At 42.3% G+C, this 24,920-nt stretch overlaps 1 protein-coding gene across 1 annotated transcript; it reads right to left on the reverse strand.

The window, feature by feature from the left end:
• Positions 1-323: 323 nt before the first annotated feature.
• Positions 324-24,589, reverse strand: LOC120517293 (rhomboid-related protein 3-like). The gene is made up of 3 exons (XM_039739498.1): positions 22,723-24,589; positions 5,908-5,968; positions 324-1,485 (listed from the first exon to the last, which is right to left on the reverse strand). The coding sequence occupies exons 1-3, from the start codon at positions 22,795-22,797 to the stop codon at positions 1,214-1,216; spliced, it is 408 nt and encodes a 135-aa protein (XP_039595432.1). The 5' UTR covers positions 22,798-24,589; the 3' UTR covers positions 324-1,213.
• Between the last annotated feature and the right edge of the window lie 331 nt (positions 24,590-24,920).

The raw sequence follows: 24,920 nt of genomic DNA on the forward strand, positions 1-24,920 counted from the left end.
GAGAGTATTGCATTTTTGATGAGGATTTTAGCATATGACTACAACATAAAAAAAATGTGAAAAAGGTGGAGGGGTCTGAATACTTTCTGGAGGTGCTGTAACTTACTACATTAGCTAAAGTGTTAAAATGTGGGCAGATGAAAAATAATGGAAACAACTTGAAGAGGAAATAATTAACTGAAAAAGAATAGAAATGGAACCAAAGAGGAAGTAACATTCAGGTACACCCCAGCCCATCCAGCCGCTGATGACATAAACGTGATTTTGATCACCAGCCACTAGGAGAAAGGGAGCTGAAAAAAAAAGGAAAAATGAGCAGAGGATTTTATTTAAAAAGATTTTAATAGCTTCCAATATTTACAGATATACAAAATATACAGAATACTTATGGATACTCTGCTGTAGCCCTTCAGTTCTAGCTTCCTTAACTGTACAAATAAGAGCAAGGCTTCATATACAAGCAACACAGTGACAGGAAATAATAAATTAAATCCAACATATGCAGCCTGCGGTTGGCAAACTATAGGCCAAAAAGAAAACACTGTTGACACTTCATATTTCCACTGTACAAATACGCATCATTGGGCCTTTTATTGAATCCCAAACATGAATTAAGCTCACAGGAGGTGTTTGGTGTGGCCATTACCACTCTTGGGTTCACCACCAGGCACCTTAAATAGTTTTGCAGTTGCGAGCAGCAGACCGCAAGAGGTATTTGAGTTCTGTAAGCCCTCCGTGCACCACCAGGTGGAGCCACATCAAAGGTTTCCTTCCTCATGCACAGTAAATGTTCATGCCAATGGTCCTCAGCCCACACTTGTGCAATCCAAGTCTGGAAAGGTACAGCAGCACTGAGGTCAGCGGACCGCCTTCTGTTCATAAATCTCAGGAGAGGAAGATCCTAAGTGCTTAATGGCTACGTGGCATCAAGATTCCACTCTGTCGCACCCAACTTTGTATATGCCAGTAATACTGACATGCTTGACTGATGTGCTTTTTCATTGTTATGCCAATCACTCGTGACATAGCAGTAACACTTGCAGGTTTATGTGTGATACACAATGAGCAATGGGTAGCACCTGAATTTTTTTTTGTAATTTCTAAACTCTATTCACCCCAGAGTAATAAATGTGAAACAGAAGTCCACTGCTCACCACTTTTCAGTCCCAAGGAGGATCCTCCACTTGACATTCAGGATTTACAAGTTTCTTCTTTAAGGATCTGGTGGTAGTTTTATGTCAAGTAGGTCATAGGCAAAGATATTCCAGAAAATAGACAGCACTAGAAACACAACATAGACAAAGACAAAGATCCACCATACGGACTGTTCCTGAAGTCTCTGTTCGTAGTTTCTTAGAACCACCACTCCCAGCGTGATGCCCACTCCCACCCCGCCCAGGTGAGCCACAAAGCTGGGGTTGGGGCAAAGGAGGAAGACTGAGGGGTAGAAGCGCAGCCAGACTGCTCTTCCAAACTCGGCACTCACTATGCAAAAAGAAACAGAAGATAACCCATCAGAATAACACACTGCTGGCACCCGAGAAGGCCTAGCTGAAACCCTTCGGTGTCCCACTCAGACACTAACAGGGCCAGGTCAAAGTCTTAACAGTCTGCCTGCCATCAACTCTCTTTGCTGCCACTGGGTGGTCAGATGATGTGACATACATGAGAAGTTCTTTCAGGACATGCAGAGTAAAACTCGAACCCAGCTCAGAAACGAGCATCACCTTGACTCCATCATTAGCCAGAATGCATGTGAAAAAGTAAGTACACCCCATGAAATGTTTTTTCATTTTTAAAATATATGAACATTTCAAGGTTTGATTTTCATTTAAACAGTATCTTTAAATAAAGGCGATATAATAAAACAAACATCATGCCACATTTGCGTTTCGTAACTCATTACATTCTTTAAATAAATTAGGGGGCTTTGCCCCCTGCTCGTTTCACTCGTTCACCCCCTCTCCCTCCACAGGGCGCGCTACACACCAGCCACTTCACATCTCTGTCGCTATCGTTTTGAATGGGTGGCTGAACGCACGCTAAGGAGATGTGGACGGATCAGCTGCTGGCTTGCTGCTGCTGCCGAGCTGCGTGTTCTGCTTGTTGAGCTGCACGTCGATCATTTAAAAGCCTGTACAGCAGCTGTCCTTTGCTGTCCTTGACCGCAAGTCAAGGCAAAGGTTTTGCTTCCTAAGGTTGTAATGTCTAATCTTGCGTGACATCAAAGTGTCTCTCCGAGATCATCACGTCTTGACCCAAATTTTTTTTTTATTATAATAGATAGACATAAATGCAAACTTTGCATGTGGAAAATGTAAGTGCATCCCTACATTTATTACCACCTCAGCTACCTAAAATTAGAATCGGGTGCACTGAATCAATTCCGAATGACTAGAACGTCTTTAGAGAGAATCTCGTCTGAACCTGTCCTCTTATTTAAACCTCACACATTTAGCTTGGTTTGCTCTTTGTCATTGAAGAAGGTGATCGAAAGAGCTCTCTGAGGTCTTCAGAAAGAAGGTTATAGAGGCATGTGAGTCTGGGAAGGAATTTAAAAAATCTCCACGTAATTAGAAAGCAATCACTCTGCTGTCTGGAAGGTCATCTACAAGTGGAGAAGGCTTCAAGCAACAGGCAGCTTGTCCAGGCCGGGCAATCCCTGCAAGTTCAGCTGGAAAGCAGACCATATAATGCTAAAAGAAGTCTCTTAGGAGCCCCCGAATTTCATCACAAAACCTACAAGTAGCTCTAGGAGCCCCCAAATTTCATCACAGGACCTACAGGTAGCTCTGTCCCCTGTTGATGTCAAAGTATATGAGTCTACTGTTAGAAAGAGGCTGCATGGGAAGTGTGCCAGGAGGAAATCTTTGCTTTCCAGAAAGAACATCAGGGAAAGTCAAATTTCCTCAAGAAAAAATTTAAGCAAAGACCAGTACTGCTGGAAAAATGCACTCTGGACAGACAAGTCAAAGATGAGAGTTATTTGGCCACAGAACAAGACGACATAAATGAACAATAACCAAAGACGCCATTTCACCAAAAGCTCCTGATAGCAGATATAAAGCATGCTGGTGGAAATGTTACGGTTTATGGCTGCTTTGCTGCATCAGGGCCAGGGCCGCTAACCGTCACAGAATCCACTATGAATTCTTCATTGTATACTAGAGGGTGCTTGAGGATAATGTGAGCCCATCTGGCAGAAGATTGAAGCTCACAACCTGACAATGACCCTAAACATACCAGTAAATCCACCAAAGAATGGCTGAAAAGATAGACATGGAGTTCTCTGGAATGGCCAAGTCGAAGCCCAGATCTGAATCCTGTTCTTATGCTGTGGGTGGATTTGAAAGGGGCAGAGCAAGAAGACGCCCCTCGAACATCACACAGTTTAAAGGATTCTTTAAAAACTGTGGAGTGGGCCAAACGTTCTCCCAGTCGAAGTCTGCGACTGCTAGACAGTTATAGGAAATTCCGACTTGAAGGGCAACACCCCTTCATTATAGACGAGTGCCACAGATGGAAGTGGTATATTCATTTTTCATTGAATAAAGTATTGCAAATTCAAATGCTCATTTTTTTATTATTTAAATCAGGGGTTCCCACACTTTTTCTGTTTGCGAGCTACGTTAAAATGGCCAGGTCGAAACAATCTACTTACATTAAAAATTCTATATATACAGTATATATAAGCAGGGCTGTGTCCTAGCACCTACTTTATTCAACATTTTCTTCTCAATGCTGCTAAACTTTGCTTTCAAGGGCTCTGCCGAGGGTGTTTACCTACACACTAGGAGTGACGGAAAGCTGCTGAATATGGCCCTGCTAAGAGCAAAGACCAAGATTCGCACTGTCCTTGTCAGGGACATGCTGTTTGCTGATGACGCTGCCCTAATGTCACATACAGAGGAACACCTCCAGCAGCTAATGGACCGCTTTGCCCAGGCATGCAGGGAATTCGGATTGACAATCAGCATCAAGAAGACCAACGTCATGGGTCAAGACATCTCTGCTCCACCCTCTATCACCATCGACAATGAAGTGCTGGAGACCACCGATAAATACATATACCTGGGCTCCACTATTACCAGCAACTTGTCTCTCGACAACGAGATTGACAAGAGGCTCGCCAAAGCAGCCAGCGTCATGGCCAGGCTGAGCAAGCGTGTGTGGTCCAATAACCATCTAACACAGAATACCAAACTTAAGGTATATCATGCATGCGTTCTCAGCACTCTGTTGTATGGCAGTGAGGCCTGGACCACCTACGCCCGGCAGGAAGACCGCCTCGAGAGCTTCCATCTTCGCTGCCTCCGACGCATCCTTAACATCACGTGGCAAGACAAAGTCACCAACACTGCCGTGCTTGATCAAGCCAGCTCACTGAGCATACACCTCCTTCTATGCCAAAGACGCTTACGTTGGCTGGGCCACGTGCATAGAATGCAAGATGGACACATACCCAAAGACATTCTGTATGGTGAATTGGCCGCAGGACACCGCCCCATTGGTCGCCCACATCTTCGCTTCAAAGATGTCTGTAAACGCGATCTCAAGCTGACTGGCATCGACCCTGACAGTTGGGAACAGCTTGCTGATGACCGGAACGCCTGGCGCCAGACTGTCCATGAAGGCATCAAGAGGGGTGAGCAACATCGCAGTCAACAGATGGAAACCAGAAGGCAAAGGAGAAAAATGAGACAGCAGAAACAGGACTCGGGCCCCCCATCCAGCTTCACCTGCAGCCACTGTAGAAGAGACTGTCGATCTAGGATCGGACTGCTGAGTCACTCCAGACGCTGCCCCCAAAAACACAAATGAAGATCATTCCAGAGCGCAAACATCATCTTTCGAGATGGACGAATGCCTACTACTATATATATATACGAATTATACTTTATACATAAAAAATACGTTGTCGTACCTTGCATAACTGAATAACCTTTATGGCACAATAACAATTCAATACATTCATGGTCACTACAGTATTTGGATTTAATAATCTTCATGTGGGGAAAAGGCTGACTCGTATAAATAAGTAGAGCCGAATAATGCAGTCAAGGAGCTTTTGAATTCAGCCGAGTGAAAAATGATGGCCGTCCGATTAACTGCGATTTTAGTTCCCTCTCCTTTCTCTTTCTCAGATCACTTTTCGGAAGGAAGTCAGTTTCGTAGTTTTTATGAACAGTTGAAAAGCGCCTTTCCACATTTTCCTTCTTTGGAATAGCAATGATAGATTGGCAGATCAAACAAAAGCACTTCGATTGTGACATTGTGAGAAAAAAATTCCTCTTCCAATTCCACATCCATACCCTTCCCAAACATTTTTTTTTTAATCACTTCTTTAGTCGATATAAATTGGAAGGCTAACTAGATCACTTCGATAGCCGGAGTTTTGCAGTAGCTCACTCGTTTGATCGTGTGTGCGGGATGACCAGTATGTTAGATGAAAAGAGATCTCAGACTGGACGCCCTGTATGTCAATCAAGTGGCAAATGCCATAGGGAGGATGTAATTTTAAAAAAAATTTTTTTGAATGCAACGCAATCTACCTGCACTACCTTTACGATCTACCGTTGGATTGCGATCGACGCATTGGGCACCCCTGAGTTAAATCATTTTTTTTCTAAAGATACCATTTAAATGAAGATCAAATCTTGATACGCTCACACATGTTTAAACAAAAAAAAAATAAATAAATTATGGGGTGTACTTACTTTTTCACATGACTGTACATAATGGACAAAATTCAGAAATGACAACCTGGGTCCTTCCTGTCCATTCTGTGCCAAGTAGAGTAAATTCAGCCAGGAGCTTCCAAGATGGCAAAATCTAGAGATCTGCTATTCAGCTTCTCCAAAACCCCGTGCCACCTTATAACCCCCCCTCCCCCACCACCATACTCACTGCAAACTAGTGCCACCGCCATCCTCAGAAGCTTGAATTGGCACTTCATCCCCGACCAGTTCTGGAAAAAGAACATACACAGAATTATTTTAATGGCTTTTTCATCATTGGCAAAACAAGCAGACGGCTGAAGTCGCAGGCTAAGCACTGACTGAGCAGGGGGCCTGCAAGACGCCTTATTAAATGACGTTGAGGTGGTGAGTTCATTCTAAAATTGCTGCTCCCAAACTGTAATTAACGAAAGGTTGCTGAGCCTGCCAAAGGCCCCCTTCCAAATATTGAGTCAGGTTGGGGATGTCAGTCAGTCAGTCCGTCAGTCATTTATTTTCTAACCTGTTAAGTCCTGAAGAGGGTCACTGGGGCGAGCTGGAGCCTATCCCAGCTAGCATTGGGTACAAGGCAGGACCCAACCCTAGACCGGGCAAACACACACTGGCCAATATAGTATCGTCAATCCACCTAACTTGCATGTCTTTGGACTGTGGGAGGAGCACCCGGAGGAAACCCATACAGACATGGGGAGAACATGCAGACTCCATGCAAACGCAAACCCTGGTCTCTTTACTGCAAGGCAGCAGTGTCACCGTGCTGCCCCTTAATAAGGATGTGTAGAATTTTATTTTCCCTTTCAAAGGAAAGATGTTGTGCTCGTCCACAGCAGATATTCTGATCAAACTTATGAATGCAATAAAACATGAAGAAGTGCACACATTGAATACTTCGAAAGTGCGAATCCAGTGACTCTCGGACTCCAAAGTCATTTTACAATCAGTGACTTATTTTACTTCTCAATGATCTCATTTCATTCGCTGCTCTTTCCTCTCTGCTCTTATTCTGCATTCAGAAAAGCACAGCAATGTGATCTTTGCATTTATAAGGCATTTTGTATTTATTAATGTACAAAACACTGAGGCAAAGATCTGGAGACCTGCTAAAGTGGACTGCAGCCCAGGGCCCCACAGGCTACGGGGGGCCCAAAATGAATCTATATATATATATATATATATAAGCTAAATACCACTGACTTACTCATCTTGAAATCTCCTGGACCATGAGGACTTGAAATTTGGAATGTAGGTTACCCATTTTTTTTTACCCATAGGTGTGCGCTAAGAAACGGTTTAAAACATTTCGTCGTCCAAGCACAAAATTTCTTATAGTTTTTATAGTGTCTGTCCCCTTTTCACGAGAGAACTACTTAACGGATTTAGATCAGGTTTTTTTTCTATAGTTTGCTTGAACATTCTGTTGATTTTGCGACTTTCTCATCGCACTATCACAGTTTGCTTGCGGTAATGATTTATTAGCGCGAATTCGAGAGAGAGACTCATCAGGGCTACGGGGTCCTGCTCACTCACGCTTCTGCCTTAACTAAACTTAATTAACGAACGAGAGAACTACTTAAATAATTTAGATCTTTTGTTTTTTTTAATTATTTGCTTGAACATTCCGGTTGATTTTGCAACTTCTCTCATTGCGCTAAGAATCATAGTTGTCTTGCAGGAGCGATATATTCACGCTAATCCAAGACAGAGGCTGCGGGCCGAGGAGACAGAGAAGATTGACGTCAGGAGTAGAGAGCTGGGAAGGACCCTCCTCACTGTCCTGTTCCACTAATACATGGGTGATGCCGTGGGGAATGACTAGTCAAGATATACATGAAAAAACATACTTGATGCAGTCCTTTCTATGAGCTCTCTACCACTAGTCAGGTTTATGCATCTCCAGTGATGGATGTCATGGCGGAGGAAGGCTAATGAATAGAGCTGAATACCAGCCACTAGAGCGCAAGTCTCATGTAGTAGAAAGTGACTTGTCAGGTTACAATGGTGACAGTTCTTCAGCAATGGCTAGTGACAGTGAAGCATACAAAGGTGACAATTTTGTATAAACGGTAAACTCTGACAGCACTTCTGAATGTGCGTGTTGTAATAAAAGCTTTGGGCTTTTGGCCATTCACTGATCTCCAAGTGCAAGTCATGTGCAGATTATCTCCCCTGCAGAATGCTTTGTTAGTAAGTGACGTCACAATAGATGTAATTGTGACTTAGAACAACCAACATGCACAACAACTCATTACTCCGCTCTGAAATCTAATTACAGGGTGCTCATGTTATTAAAAGATGCTGCCTTTCTTTACTATTATTTTTTTTTTTTTGATTAGATACACTTTATTATGGGCGGCATGGTGGCGTAGTGGTAGTGCTGCTGCCTCGCAGTAAGAAGACCCGGGTATACTTCTGGGGTCCTCCCTGCATGGAGTTTGCATGTTCTTCCTGTGTCTGCGTGGGTTTCCTCCCACCATCCAAAGACATGCAAGTTAGGTGCATTGGAGGTCCTAAATTGTCCCTGGTGTGTGCCCTGGGGTGAGCTGGTGCCCTGCCCAGGGATTTGTTCCTGCCTTGCGCCCTGTGCTGGCTGGGATTGGCTCCAGTAGACCCCTCGTGACCCTGTGTTAGGATATAGCGGGTTGGGAAATGACTGACACTTTATTATTCCCTGAGGGGAAATTGGTTTTTTTGTTTTTTTACACATGACCTTTTGGGGGTCAGAGTGCAGTTTTCAGGTTAAGGGACCCAATTGTATGTAATGATTCAAAACTCTGACTAAGAAATGTACTGAATAACAAAACCATTATTTGAAACATCTTTATGGACCGTCCTAGATATGCGTCATCGGTGAAAAACGTTTCGACTTACTTGTCAGGTGTTTTCATTTTGGTAACAACAATTAATTGTCACTTCGCACAGCTGTGAGGAATCCTTTTTGAAATTAAATTGTTCTGTACATGACATTTTGTATTCCAAGTTGGGTGAAAAATTATATGCCAGGTGGCACAATGTGTACTTTTTATTGAGGAGTTTTATAGCTGAAAGGCAGGCTTCATTCTAAAACAGTATATATAATTTGCTTTATTGCTTCTCAGTTTGAGTTGTTTAATTACAGTGTACATCTTGTTTGATGTCAAGGTTTAAAAAAAAGACTTCAGTAATCATTTTAATAATGCAAGTCAGGAGGACAGTTTTAGATTTTTTGGGCTGGCGCCCTGCCCGGGGTTTGTTTCCTGCCTTGCACCCTGTGTTGGCTTGGTTGGCTCCAGCAGACCCCCATGACCCTGTAGTTAGGATATAGCGGGTTGGATAATGGATGGATGGATGGTCTATATCATTATATACACCATCCATCCATCCATCCATCCATCCATTATCCAACCTGCTATATCCTAACTACAGGGTCACGGGGATATATACCATAACTGTCAAATTTTTTTTAATATCATGATATATACTTTTGCATATATCGCCCATCCTAGTTGGTACATCCTCAAAAAGTTTGCCAAATTTGCCAGATTTCTGCATTGACCCCACGATATAAAAACAGAAATAACAGCTTTTTGATTAGGCCGGGAGTCAAATTAGAAAGAGAAGCTGGTCAAAGCAAAAACCTGCAGTCACACAGGGTTCCCCAATACTGAATTTGAAAACCCCTGTCCTAATATACACATTTCTCTCTATTATATAAAAAAAATCTTGGGATGAGACGAGATATTTTCAGAGAGATAATTTCACATTCCTCGAGACGAGACTTTGTGTCAAGAGATGAATTGAAAACCTAACAGGTCCAAGTGGGGGCGGAAATAAAAGACAAAGAGTAGAAGAAGAAAAGACAAAGAGTAGAAGACAAAGTAGAACATCGTAAAGAGGTTCAAAAACATTGGCATGATACTCATGCAGAGCAGGTTAGAGATTATGAAAGTACTAAAATTCGAAAGTCTCAAAAAACTGATAGTGAAGATCGCATTAGCGCTAGCAAATGGAAATTATTACTTGGTGAAATAACAGAACAGCGAAAAGATATTGAATATTAGGACATAGGTGATATGACAGAGCTACTACAAGTTTAATTTCAAAGAAACCACAATTCGGTCAGGTTTATATTTATGATCACAGGAAGCGATGCAACATAGATTTGAAAGAGTTAAACGATCAGACGTATTAGAAATTCTACAGCCAATAATGGATACAAATCCATATGTCCAAAAGTATCGCACTTTACACAAAATTTATCTGAAAAACATGGAAAAGAAGTTTCCTTGGATTTCTATATGAATCCGGAAGATCACGCTCGCATATATAATAAACCAGCATGTGACGAATTGGCAGCGATAATAGTTTCAGAGACAGAGTTGATATTCGTGTTTATGCAAAAGCACAGCACGCTTCGCCGCAAGCAGCAGATCCAGGAAATGACGAGTGCGTAGGGCCCCCACGGGGGTTGGCGAGCGAAGTGAGCAGGGGGTAGAGCCCCCTAGTATTTTAATAAGAGTAGGTGGGAGACATAAATGTGGGCTCTATGGCAGATTAGAAGAGAATGGCTGACCGCGGAGCACAGCAGACCACCACTACTGTATGAGCTGGCTGTTTGTTACAGCCTTCTAATAAACGGCTAACGTCTCAGAAAAATCTTTAAGAAGGGTGCCTTGTGCGTTCCTGCATTTCTATGAATGTTTAATGGGAAAGGAAACCCTAGCAGGGACTTTGCCAGGAATAAGTCTAGAGAGAACTGTCAAGGTTAAAAAGTACATAGCGTCTGAAGATGAGAGTGAGAGGCAGCATACAGATGTTTGACACAACGCTACGGGCATCTCCTTGAAGCAGGAGACTGAAGAAAAGGTAGCAGGCAAAGAAACCTTTAAAAAGTGTAATTTAGAGAATGAACAGGGCATGGCACACGAGTAGTGGGTTTATGAAGCAGCGAGTGGCAGGAGGAAGAGGCAACACGCAACTTAACACATCCTACCAGGCCATGAACACTGACAGAGACCACCTGCAATATGTGTAACTCCACACTGCTCATTACAGCTATGTGCCAGGAGTCAATCAGAACAGGTCACTTGAGTAAATATAAAAGGAGGGGTCCTCTTCTTATCTTATCAACCTGGCTGACAAACCTTTACCTAAGCCTGTTTCCGAAATCTTCATCACCAGAGCACGCAATTTAAACTTGTCCGTGGATTATTTTAACCCTTCCCTGGATACACCACCCCATGGGATTAGAACCAGACCCCCCTTTGTCACCGTTGCCCTCTTCAACTCCCTGTTGTGTGTTGTAACCAGAATTGAAAAAATAAATATTTGATAATTGTGATTTGAGAGCCTAATGCAGCTGATGTAACAGTAGTTTTTTCAGACAAGCATCTTGATTAAAGCAGACCTGACTCGTTAATTTCAGGTAGACGCCATGAGTGATTAGAGCAGGCACACTGTGCACAGATAGGAAAACAGATGCTGTTTGGGTCTTAGAAGAGCACAGTCCATATGTAACATAAAGGCTATCAACTTCCCGACGGTGTTCAGCAGTCATTAAGAAGGCTAGCAGAATGTCAGGTTATATAGTGCCTTGATGTCCAAGGGGTTTTTGCTCAAGCTTTGTAACACACTGGTGAGGCCTCATCTGGAGTCATGTGTGCAGTTTGGGTCTCCAGGCTACAAAATGACTTAACAGAGCTAGAAAAGGTCCAGAGAAGAGCAGCTAGGCTGACTGCAGGGCTACAGAGGATGAGTTATGAGGAAACATGAAAAGAGCTGAGCCTTAAGGAGATTAAGAGGAGACTTGACTGAAGTGTTTAAAATGATGAAGGGAATTAGTCCAGTGGATCGAGGCGGTGACTTTAAAATGAGTTCATCAAGAGCATGGGGACACAGTTGGAAACTTGTTAAGGGTAAATTTCACACAAAGAAACATTACAAAGTTTTTCTTTACAGAGAAGAACCACAGAATAAGTGACAAAGTAGTGTGGTAGGCAGTAAGACTTTAGGGACTTTCAAAACTTGATGTTATTGTAGAAGAATTAAGTGAACAGGACTGGTGAGCTTTGTTGGGCTGAATAGTCTGTTCTCATATAGATTGTTCTCATGTTCTAATAAACTCAGATGGTGGTTACCCACAACTGGCAAGTTTCATAAAAAGCTCACTGAATATGCAAAATGCGTGGGAAAGAAAAGGTAAGATAAGAGAAGATTAGAAAAGATAAAAAAAGAAAGGATAGGGTAAGGTAAGGTAAGGTAAGGCTGTATTAATCCCCAAAGAGAAATTTAGGTGCTCCAGCAGCTCACTGCAAAATTAAAATAAGTGCATATAGAATAAGTAACTAAAACACTTAAAATATATAAAATGAAACTGAAAAGTGAAATAAAAATCATAAAATACCAAAGATAGTGGCGTATTACCAATCCACAGTAATAAATACAGTGCAGTATCACAGTATTATAATATATGCAATAAACGTGATACATATGATGACCAGTAAGCACAGATCAAATGTCCAGTGATGGGTAAAGTGCCAGTGATTACAGAGTCTGGTATCCCACACATACAAATCATGAAGTAACACATTATAGGATACATGAATTAAAGCCCAGAGTTGTACAGTCTGATAGCAGTAGGAAGAAAAGACCAACGAAAAGGTTACCTCCTGCAGCAGTGGGAGAGCAGTCTGCTGCTCATTGCACTCTTTACACCCTGCAGCAATTTATGCAGCAGATAGGGTGGGATCTTCATAATTAATGAGACCTTTGCCAGCATCCTCCACACTACTATCACCTCCACAGTGTCCAGTTTCACCCCAAGGACTGAGGTGGTCTTTCTGATGATCTTGTTCGCTTAAATCATCAGAGAGGCCAGTTCAGTGTTTATAATGGTGAGGGACCTTCTAGAAATCAGAAGCTGTCTGCAAGAAGCGTGACTCCTGCACTTCCCAGCTTAAGAGCTGGATGATGATTGTGCTGCTCCAATGGCTTCTCTTCAGCTTAGATTTGTAAGTATGTATAAAGGATTATACCACATTGTAAAGTGGGAGTGAAAGCTGCATTTCAAAGCAATATGCAGTGTATATATATATATATATATATATGTATATATATATCTGCACCATATTTCTCTTGTCTGATTGTTTCTTCCATGGTTACTGAAGGGGTATATACACAGAGTCAAGCGTGTCCTGCATTTTTATAAAATAACACAATCCCACGGAGCAAGCGCCCCCAAATGGGACTGTCCTCGTGCAGCTACCCTCTGGCACTATGAGGCCAAATTATTTTCCACAACCCTTTTCTCCCTCATTCCTTTGTCACTTCTAGCCTTCCTTCTCTTCCTTCCCTTTCCCTTTCTCTCACCCACTTCCATCGCAGGAAAGCTGATAACAGCACCCCACTGGAGATGTCCTGGCCCTTCTACACCTTCAGTCAGAACGCCTTCATTCTACATTCTTGTCCTTCTTGAACTGTCTAATTCAAAGCTGGCTTCATGTTGTGTGGTTAGCGGTTAGTCTATAATGTGGGTTCTCTCGTTTTATTATTTTGCTGTCTCAAGGTGAGATTGGTGTTGTACCTTTACTGTTTGTTTTTATATGCAGTATTTGAAATCATTCATTTTATCCATCTGATGTATTTCCATTTTATTAAAAAATAATTTGGTTGCAAAAAAATAAAATAGAAGTATGTTCTGAAATGTGTAGACACAATGAGCCTCTGCCATACTGAGGCCTTACATGTCTGTTTATTTAAATTTATTTGGCCAACACTTTTATCCAGAGCAACTTACAATATTTGAGCTACAATTGGTTTAAGATAAGATAACCAATCCAACGGGTTACATTTCTTTTTTCCAATTGGAGCACAGGTGAGTGAAGTGACTTACTCAATGTCATTCGTGGGATTTGAACCCACAACCTCAAAGTTTGAGGTCCAAAGCCTTAACCAGCATGCCACATGGTACCCCCTGCTGGCTGGAGTGAAATAAATTGCAGGTGCAGTCACTAAATTAGGGGGACAAATTTTGGCCCTAAACCAAAATATCATTGATTAAACCCACCATTGGGGAACAACTTCACATATATGTTCCAAATCCCAAAAATGACGAGCACTTCCCTAATAAAGCACAAGTGCGTCACATTTTGGAACGAGAAGTAGCCAGTGCTCTTACCGTGTATGAATGAGGAATCGTGCAAAGTCTGGAAGGGACAGTTTAATGGTGTGGACTTATATATCACACACACACACACACACACAAACCATTAGATCAGATTCTGTCAGTAACCCTAATTGCAGTTCAGAAACACAAAAGGAATAAAGAGACATTAAAATCACAACCACAATTCAATTTAGAAAACAAACAAAATGCAATTTACATTTTTCCAGTTAATACTCACTGCCCATGAAAATACAACATAGTGGCTGCACAAATTATAAATAAAGCAGCTTCATGTATATCTCTCTATTATAATAAAAAAATCCTGGGACAAGACAAGACTTTTTAGCCTGGGACAAGATGTGACTTTTTCAGAGAGATATTTTCATGTCCCGCAAGACGAGTCTTTGTGCCAAGAGATTTAACCACGCCTGGGGCCAGAAATAAAAGACAAAGAGTAGATGACAAAGTAGAAAGTCGTAAAGAATTCAAAAACGCTGGCGCAATACACATGCAGAGCAGGTTAGAGATAATGGAATTCAAAAGTCTCAAAAAATTATAGTAAAGATTGCATTTGCGCAAACAAAGAGAAATTATTACTCGGTGAAATGACGAAACAGCGAAAAGAGATCAAATACATTGTTTGGATTTAACCTTTAAGTCAGAGATCGTCTAATTCGTGTTGCCATCAGGGAAAATTAGTGTTTCTTCCCAATGAAGCAGCCTATCAGTGAGAATTAAAAGATTTAATGTTTGGTGAAAGTGAAATCCACACACACGAGTGGCAGAGACGTGAAGTGGCTGGCGCAGGCCTTGGGGGGTTAGTTGGTTAGCAAAGCAAGGAGGAGGAAAAGCCCCCTAGTTAGGAATAAAAAAACAGACCAGTCAGTCTGGGTATCATGTAAGTACAGTATGTGTGTGCAGTTATACTTGAAAAACAGACAACACTTTAAACCCTCAAAGGCCAGTCATATCAGATTGTATGTACAGTGTATTGTTTGAATTTGTTTTACTTTGAAACAAATAAAAAACCACATTTGTCTTTTTCAGCATGCCAGTCAGAAACACAAAAACACTCAAGGTGGTCATCTTGAATAGCAGTGGTTCTCATTGGTTAAGACACAATCAGACTGTTAAACACAATATATCAAAAAGTTAAAGTGAAATTATGGTCACGATTAAGTACTCTTTCTTTCAAAATTATCATAATATTAATAATACTCAATCTGTATCGCCCACTGCTATGCACCAGACCTAAATGCAGCTCTGCCAACAATCAGTTATGACATAAGCTGCTCACCAGCAGCCTGTTCAAAGAATGAACACGGAGTGTTATATAAGAAAGAACTAAAATCAACAACACACTTTCCATCAGATGGGCACAGATCTCGGGCCATATTTACAAATGTTTCATCAAATAACACCGCAGAACATATGCCGTGCAGTGAGTAAGTATTTAGTCAAGCAGATTTTCTGCATGATTGCATATTTTTGCAGTAAATTTCAGTCATGTTATTGTGCATTGTAGCATTCAGAGGAGAACCTGTGATGAAAAAAAAAGATGACGCCAAAAAAGCTGCTGTGTGTTGGTGTGAAGAAGTCATTGCTGCTGTAAGTCGGGTAACGCTAGTAATGGGGGATAATTAGAGTGAGATGTCTGAATAAGCTGGAATTATTTAGGACAACCTGCCAAATATAAATCTTGCTATCTTAGGCCCTCATCATCAGAATGAAGGTGACACTGTCACATCAAGTCACAATCAAAACGGATTCTAGACAGAGTTATAAAGCTATCTGAGGTTCATGGGGCTCCACACAGTCACATTGGCTAGCAGCTTTACCTTCCTTCTTTCGGAGAATCTTTCCACAATTCACTGCCATGGCAAAACCCCGCTAAACAAAAGACATATAGATTTCCACCCAGTCGCAAAGAAACACAGCATGTAAGAAAGTGCAGGCCTCTTTGACTTTAACCATGGACAGTATTCATGTCTAGTGCTGGGCAAAAATTGGATCCATGTTAGAATGGCAGAATGAAGAGCATCATTTGATCCATTTAACAAAACCACTTCATCCACTTTCAGAATCACAGGGAGTTGGAACTAATTAGAACAATTGTTAAGGAGAACCGGCCATTCAACCCAACAAGCTTGTCCATCCTATTCACCAAGAGTGTCCAAAATAACATCAAGTTGAGATCTGAAGATCCCTAAACACTCTAACTCTCCACCATGTGTCTATGGTTCTTTGACAGCAGAAAAACTTTCTAACGTTTGTGTGACATCTGCCGGTAATACGTTTCCGACCACCTCTCCATGATCTTGTTGCAGAATTTATTTTATAAAGTGACATCTGAAATCCACTACTCTTTTACTATTCTGGTAGGACTGGGTTAGCAATGTAGCAACCCACCCTGCAAAGAGAACAGATTCATAGAAAAGCCCACTTGCTCATGCATGCAACCGCACTCATACATGATGGGTCAATTTAGATCCGTGAACATCTTAGGAATGCAGGAGGAAACTTGGAACAGTCATTAAAAAAAAAAAAACAAAGATGACGTGTAAATAAGAAGCACACAGTGACCATACTAGGATCAGAACGTGCTTGGAGTTGTGAGACAGCGGCACCAACCAGCGTACTCACTCTTAAAAACACTGGTTCTTTAATGGCATTTTATTGTTCTTTACTGGGTGTGTTTCCTCATAGAACTATTGCTTGACAATGAAGCATTAAATTCTGGGAAGGGATCTTTGCATATGAAGTTGGAACTTTGTGCTTGGAAAAACTTCTTAATGTGTAAAAAATTAAATTGTATAGTAGGCTACCACATACGGCTTAAGGAAACCTGAACCTAACCTGTGTTACTATGTGCAGAAAGAGTCCTTTTAATATCAGCGACCTAAAGGTATTTCATAAAATCTGTTACTATCTAGTCATGGTTATTTATTGTATGGAGTCAGTCATGAATCTAACTACATAAAGGCTCTTTCTGGAACCTTCATATGGATGGATCTTTTGGAAACCAAAAATGGTTTCCCCTTTAGCATCCCTCTGAAGAACCAGTCTGGCATCTCTATTTTTAAGAGTGCTAAGAAAGGTTTGCCACAAAGTTTATCCTCGAGAATTCAGGGGACAATGGTCTATGTGTGAAGTCAAAAGCAGAGCATCTTTGGACAATATACCAAAGATGGAAGAAGGCATTTCACAGTTACAACCTGCCACTAGAAGAGTTCACTCAGGGCTGACACTCTCAAACCCTCTCAGGCCACCCACCCCAAGACAGCAGAGATGGAACACAAACTCACAAAGCTGGGATTGCAGGCCACCAGTTCTACCTCTGTACTAAAGGGAAATTTCCCTTAATCAGTGGCATATATGGTCACTTCTTCTGTGATGCAGCTTTATCTAGCACAACCACTCAGGGTGCCCCTGTGCGTACCACCAGTCATACAGCCTCATACCAGCTGTAAGACATAGTGGTGGTGGTGGTAATGTCAGGGCATGGAGATGCACTGCTGCATCAGGACCTGGACAGCTTGCCATTACTGACCAAACCATGTATTCTGTTCTATACCAGAGGGGAATATCAGGGCATCACTCTGAGTGGAAGCCCACATAGTTCATACAGAAGAACAAAAATCCAAATCACATAAGGGGGTCTACATCATAATGTAGGGAATTTACACTACATCAACAATCTAACAGAAGTCTACATATATATCTTAACTATCCGAAGCCCACCGTAGCATATGGCAGTGTAAGAATAGGAACAGAAAACGGTGAGAAAGGAATTCAGTATAACAAAGGCTTAGGAAACCACTGTTGCAGTATAACGAAAATAGCAAGGAGCGAAACAAATGCCAATGGTCGAGAGAGTACCTTCCTGTAGCAGGCTATGGAAAACACAGACATACTGTATACAGATAGACGCCGCATTCACTGTGTTGCCCAGTCGACACAATAAGTCAGCGCGTCTGCCCTATTGCGAGTGGTAATAGTGCCATTTAAACTAATACAGGTAGACGTGCAAACCGGGTTTTCTGATGAAAAAACAATAACATTTTAAACAGTATCGTTTACATACAACAGATTTTGGCGAATCGTTTACATGCAATTATTTTTATCCATTTATACACTAAATGCGTGCGTATCCCATGGTCTTAGAGTTGGTGGGCGGGGCTCTGTGACTTGGTGGGCGTGGCTCTCTGCCTTGCGTGTGCTCTCTGTCTTGCTTGCCCTTAGTTGGAGTTGGTGGGCGGGGCTCTGTGAGTTGGCGATTGTGGCTCTGTCTTGCGTGCGGTGTAAAGTCAACGTGGCTCAGAGGTGCATGTGGACTTTTGCACAGACGAAAGCGACTGAGGCTGTGTTTGGTGAGTTGTTGCATGCCTCGAGAGTGACGCTGGACTTGGGAGGACGGTTACAATTGGCGTGCGTGGCTCTGCCGTGCGTATCCCATGAAGTGGTAGGAGGGTTAGAGTTGGTGGGCGGGGCTCTGTCGAGCATATCCCATGGTCTTAGAGTTGGCGGGCGGGGCTCTGTCTTGCTTGCGCTCACTGTCTTGCGTGCCCTCAGTGTCTTGCTTGCGCTCAGTGTTTTGCATGCCCTTAGTGAATTATATATATAGACTAGCAAAATACCCGCGCTTCCCAGCGGCGAAGTACATCATTAAAATTTTTATTAAGAAGAAAATTAAACCTTTTTAAACTGAGGGAAAATATACCAATAATTATTTGTTAAGGATCTCTTTGTATGCCACGTTGTCAGTTCGGCCCTCCAGTTGTAATATGACCAAGCTGTGCGCTGAGCTTACTCTTGATCATGCAATGTACAGTTGGCCATGTGAACAGTAATCTTGTTTCAAATCTCACAGCTTGGATTGCTGCTGTCATAATCGGTTTGAGTTTCATGTACGACAGTATTTGTAGGACTTGTGTTGAAGAGACATTCGCCATCTGTCAAGCGTTGTAAGTATAAAACCAGTTTCATTGATAACTTCACATCCAGCTTTTATGAGTTTAAACATTCATAAACATCAAAGTGTCCACTACTGAAATCGTCACCCGTGAATCTAAGATGTTTAAGAGGCATTGGCGGTTGTCCAAAGGTGTAAAATATTTGGCCATTTCGGTACACTTGAAAGCGACAACCGAACAATTCAGCGGCAGCCATCAACTCACATGCAGATGCATAGGTGAAGGGCTTAAGAATTTCACTCTTCTAGTGCTCCTGTGTAGTATAATTATCTCCTGTACCGTCATCAGTCCACACCTTGAACCTGTCCCAGTCATTCAATACATAAGACACAATGTTCCTCCGGATATCAAGATTGAGCCTGATATGGCCGTGCAATATGTAACAAAGAGAATAAAAAGGTAGGTGCCATCTACGGGCATGGAAACCACTCGGTAAGTGATAGTTCTTTGATCAATAGTGATCACCTCGATAGACATGGTAATAGGGGTTGGAATGATAAAGGAAATGGGTACCCGAGAAATTTAAAGTAAGTCTAAAATACCTATACAATAACTATAATTGTAATAAACAAACTATAAAACAGTGGAGAAGCCGTGGATTAAACATAAAGGCTGTAGTTATAAGTAGAGAGACATGAATCTTGTGGTGAAGCAAGGAAGGGAATGTAGAGACCAGAGTGACGGACGGTCTTATATAGGCAGGCAGCCAACAATGTGGGAGGCGTTGGGATGGGGGACCCAACGCCACCTCACACGGTGACCAAGCTGCAGGCTATGGACGTATATGTGTACGTAAGTAGGATTCAGTTAGCGTTGGGAACCCGTGTACCAAATTTCTTGAAGATGGGCCCATAAGTAACAAAGACTGTTGAAAAGTTCAATATGGCGGCTGACAGTGGCATCATACCATCGAAATAAGTAAGTACATCGGTTTCGGTTAGTGCAGGGAAGCCGCCTACCAAATTTCAAGAAGATGGGGCCATAAATAAGAAAGTTCAACATGGTGGACGTTGTTGACCGTTATGACCGTTACGCGTAGAATTTCAAAATGAAACCTGCTTAATTTTTGTAAGTAAGCTGTAAGGAATGAGCCTGCCAAATTTCAGCTTTCTACCTACATGGGAAGTTGGAGAATTAGTGATGTTGGAAAGTTCAATATGGCAGCTGACAGTGGCGTCATACCACCGAAATAAGTATGTACATTGGTTTCGGTTAGCGCATGGAAGCCGCCTACCAAATTTCGTGAAGATGGGGCCATGAATAAGAAAATTCAATATGGCGGACGTTGTTGACCGTTATGCGTAGAATTTCGAATTGAAACCTGCTTAACTTTTGTAAGTAAGCTGTAAGGAATGAGCCTCCCAAATTTCAGCCTTCTACCTACACGGGAAGTTGGAGAATTAGTGACGTTTTGAAAATTCAATATGGCGGCCGACAGTGGCGTCATACCACCAAAATAAATACGTACATCGGTTTGGTTAGTGCAGGGAAGCCGCCTACCAAATTTCGTGAAGATGGGGCCATAAATAAGAAAGTTCAACATGGCGGACGTTGTCGACCGTTATGACCATTACGTGTAGAATTTCGAAATGAAACCTGCTTAACTTTTGTAAGTAAGCTGTAAGGAATAAGCCTGCCAAATTTCAGTCTTCTACCTACACGGGAAGTTGGAGAATTAGTGATGAGTCAGTCAGTCAGTGAGTCAGTGAGTCAGTCAGTGAGGGCTTTGCCTTTTATTAGTATAGATGATATGCTGTGTTAAAGCTTTGCACCAGTGACACATAACACAATTTCTACTCAGACAGGATGTGAAACTTGACCACTGCAGTTGCTGATCTCGTTGCCCGAGGATGTCAGATAGCACAATTAGAAATCACAGGGTGTGACAAAATATACTGCTCTGTGACAACATTCCAGCACATGCTTGGCCCTTTTTCTGACAGACAGTAGCACACTGCCTGGCAGAGCTGTTTTTTTATGAATGCTTTACAGGTACAGTGAATTCAGCTGCAGTCTCTGCCTTCTTTTAATTTTTCCTTTCTGTCATGTATGTAAATCACGAGACATCAGACAGAGAAGCCTCTCTTGTGTTTGCGAGATTCAAAGCACATGCATTCCTTATTCCCCGTACATGCATTCTATGTATTGTCCTTCTGGTTGCTTGTGCTCATTGGTTCTCAGCTCTCGCACACACAGACTCCATCCCTGTTTGATTCTGTCTGGACAAGGTGCAGATTATTAGACTTAAGAGATGTCAGACTAGTGTTCACAACTAGTGGTGTGATGGTGCAGGTCAGCCCCATGCATGAACCTGCTACTGCTGATAATGTATCCGAGGGATTAGCCAGCAGATGAGGACGCAACACACGCACATAGCAAGGGGTAGGTAAGTGCATAAAGGTGCCAAAGTGCTTTGGTTAAAACAATTCAAAACAACAGTGTCCAAAACAGTGCAGTCATTAAATAATCCATAAAAACAGGGTCAAGGTGAAGGTTAAAATTTCCATTAAATAAACCCATTAAAATCGGAGGTTAAAACTAGAGAAAATCCTGACAGAAAATGAGCCCCAATGCTTCCTTCATAAATTTGGCATATCCTCCCTTTATCCTGTCCAGACCTTGCAGAAGGAGAAGATGCCCAACGACAGGTGCAATCAACCTTCAAATCCCAGCTCAAGTCACCCATTGGCTGGCCTTTGACAATCATGGGGTGCCACGCTGAGCTGCATACATCTCCTGTCGCCAGTCCCTAAGCATCCGCGGGAACACAGCAAATCAGACTAAGAAACACTCACTAGGAGCGCCACTTCCACAGTCTCTGGCTCCTACAGCCCCGAGACTCACAACTCTCAGTTCAGCGCAGACACTCTCTCTATCTCTCTCCACCTCTGCGTTTCTTTAATGCTCCTCTTCTTACTTTAACTTCCATCGTGTCTCTCCTCCCTTCTCTTTCACTGGCCAGGCTAGTTTCTCCTCTTTCCCTCTTTCTTTTCTCATGCTGGCTCTCCTTTATATGCCTGCTTGGGCACCTCTGAGGCAGACCGCACCCTCACATGTGGGTACATCTCCTCTCCATTTACTTCACCAACCTCCTGCAGCTGCGTGAGCTCACACACCCATGGAGATCAAGCCGGCCATTCAATTATTTATTTATTTAAAATGGGCTCCTGATTTCCCAGCCGTGGACCCGCTATACCACAGCTGGTTACTGCCTCTGACGTGCTAAGATTATGTAGATGAAGTTGGTGACTGAATCTCACAGGAAAACTCGTGTAATGTGACAGGACCTTAAAACGAGCAGATACTGCTTGAAAATCCACAACAGCCCCCCAGATGAAGCAGTTTGGCAAAGTTGAGTGGGCCCAAATTCCACCAAAGTGCTGTCAGAGTCTAATCTTAATTTACTACAAGAAACATATGGTTGCCGTTATACAGGCTAAAGTCCCATACCTATTGTTGAACCCAAAGGGGCAAACACTTTTTTGCAAGTGACAATGGGTACAGAGTGTCCATCTAATGTAAATAAACAAGATAATTATCACAGTTTTGTTATTTCTTCAATTAGGCCCCTGCCTCCCCAATATTAGACTTTTGTTTAAAACCTAATTAACATTCACTGTACAAAATGTGAAATAATGCAGAAAGTACATTATGGTGCTGTACATGCACATCCACTTTGCACACCTTACTTTTTCAGCACAGGATGGTGGGGAGCTGGAGCTTATCTCGGCAACTTCAGGCAGCAGGTGATGATTTAGGATTGGGATGGCAACAGCAGGCACTTATAGGAGCAAAGGGTTTGTGTGTGTGCTGAATAAAAGTGTGAACACTACAACATTTTCAATGACAGGTTCAAAAATAGACTTCTTACCATGACAACATTTGCCAAATGAGCAGACACAAGTGCATATACACCTCCTGAAGAGCCGACAACAGGTGCTGTCATGTCAGCTACAGACACAGCCAGAGAACCTGCAAAAATTGGGAAGGTCAGTTAAGCTGGGAGTAGTGACCACAAAAGAGACAGCCATTATTGGGTTGAGAGGCTATCCTGGGCCAGATTAAGAGCTTTAGCTTAAAAGATTTTGGTGCCCCCATATATATGAACTGCACTCACTCTCAGTGGACGACCAAACAGGACAGCCGACAAGAACAAAACAGGCCCACCTTACCAGCATCATAGTCCCCCGGGCAAAGTAGTGCACTAGGGCCCCTGTTTTGATAGCAAAACAGAAACATACATAAGCCTCAGTAACATGGTGGGCCCCTATGTTCCTGGGGACCCCAGTCTGTGCCCATATGTTAAGACAGCCTTGGCATGAGCCTCGGTGGACTGTGTGGCAGTTACCAAACATCAAATTTTGCTGTCAAATGAGTTGTGCTCATAAGTTTACATACCCTTTCAGAATTAGTAAAAGATGACTGATCAGGCAAAACACATTTCATTTACCTTTAATGGAATCCAAGTAAAACTAGGCACACACTAGGTACCACAGACCAGCACAACCATTAAACAAAACATAGTGATAAGGTAAATAATGAGAAAGCACTTCATCAAAAATTTGCATACCCTTACTACTGTTTATTGCCCCCTTTAGCATCAATGATGGCATGCATTCTTTTGTGATAGCTGTGGAGGAGGTCCTTGACTTTCTCAAGTGGTAGAGCTGCCCATTCTTCTTGACAAAAAGCTTCCAGGTCCCGTAAATTCTTGTGTTGTCTTGTATGAACTACACATTTGAGATCTCCTTAAAGTGGCTCAATGAAATTCTGGTGAGGAGACTGTGATGGCCACTCCAGCACCTTCACTTTACTCTGCTGTAGCCACCGAAGGGTCGACTTGGCCTTGTGTTTTGGATCACTGTCATGCTGGAAGATGGAAGTGTGTCCCATGTGCAGCTTCCAGACTGATGAATGCAAGTTGTCCTCCAATATTTTCCAGTAATATGCTGCATTCATCTTGTCATCAATTTTCACTAAGTTTCCTGTGCCGCTGTAGCTCACAATCCAGAACATCAGAGATCCACTGCCATGCTTCACAGTAGGGATGGTGTACTTTTTGTTATGGGCCTTGCATTTATGGTTGTGACCATAAAGTTCAAATTTGGACTAATCACTACAAAGGACTTTGTTGCAGACGTTTTGAGTCTTTTCTAGATGCTGCGTGGCATATTGTAAGTGGGCTGTTTTGTGGCATTGGCACAGTGAAGACTTTTTTCGTGCAGCTTGACCATGCAGCCCATTTTTGTACCTCATTATTGTGTTGAAAGAACAATATCACTTGTTTGCAGAGAAGGCTGTACCTCAGCTGAAGTGGCTTGTGGGTTTTTCTTACCAGCTTGACAAATGATCCTGGCAGTTGTGGCTGAAATCTTGGTTGGTCTCCCTGACCGTGGTTTGGTAACAACAGAGCCCCTTAACTTTCCAGTTCTTATCAGAGTTTGAAGACTACTGACAGACATTTTCAGATCTTTGGATATTTTTTTATATCCATATTCTGATTTATACAATTCAACAACTTTTCCTTGCAGGTCATTTGATGACTCTTTTGCTTTCCCCTTGGCTTGGTATCCAGCAAAGTCAGTGCAGCTCTGCATGAATTTAAATTGACTATTTATACACAGACAAGGGTTACAATCAAAGAAGTTACACGTGTGGACACTCTTCATTAATTACCCTTAATTTGAACCTGTCTGTGTCAACTTGTGTGTGTATATGATCAGCCCCAACATTCAAGGGTATGTAAACTTATGATCAGTCCTGTTTTTGTGATTTCAGTTATCATTATAATTTAAAAAGTCAAGTCAAGTCAAGTTGATACAGTGCATTGCCGCATATATATATAAATATTGTGATATATGGCCGGCAGTTTATCCCGGCCAATACCCCCAAGCCGTCAGATTCCAGCAGGACATCATGGACCTTGGAGTTTTACTTCACAGCCCTGCTGGATATCGTTGGGGCCGCCAGGGGTCGCTGCAGGGAGGCACAGGGAATCGTATTTTCCAGATAGCCCGGAAGTACTCCCTAGTCACGGGAACGGAAGACGCGAAGTACTTCCGGGCTGAA

Source organism: Polypterus senegalus, chromosome 17 (genome assembly GCF_016835505.1).
Source record: "Polypterus senegalus isolate Bchr_013 chromosome 17, ASM1683550v1, whole genome shotgun sequence".
Classification (NCBI taxonomy): Eukaryota; Metazoa; Chordata; class Cladistia; order Polypteriformes; family Polypteridae; genus Polypterus; species Polypterus senegalus.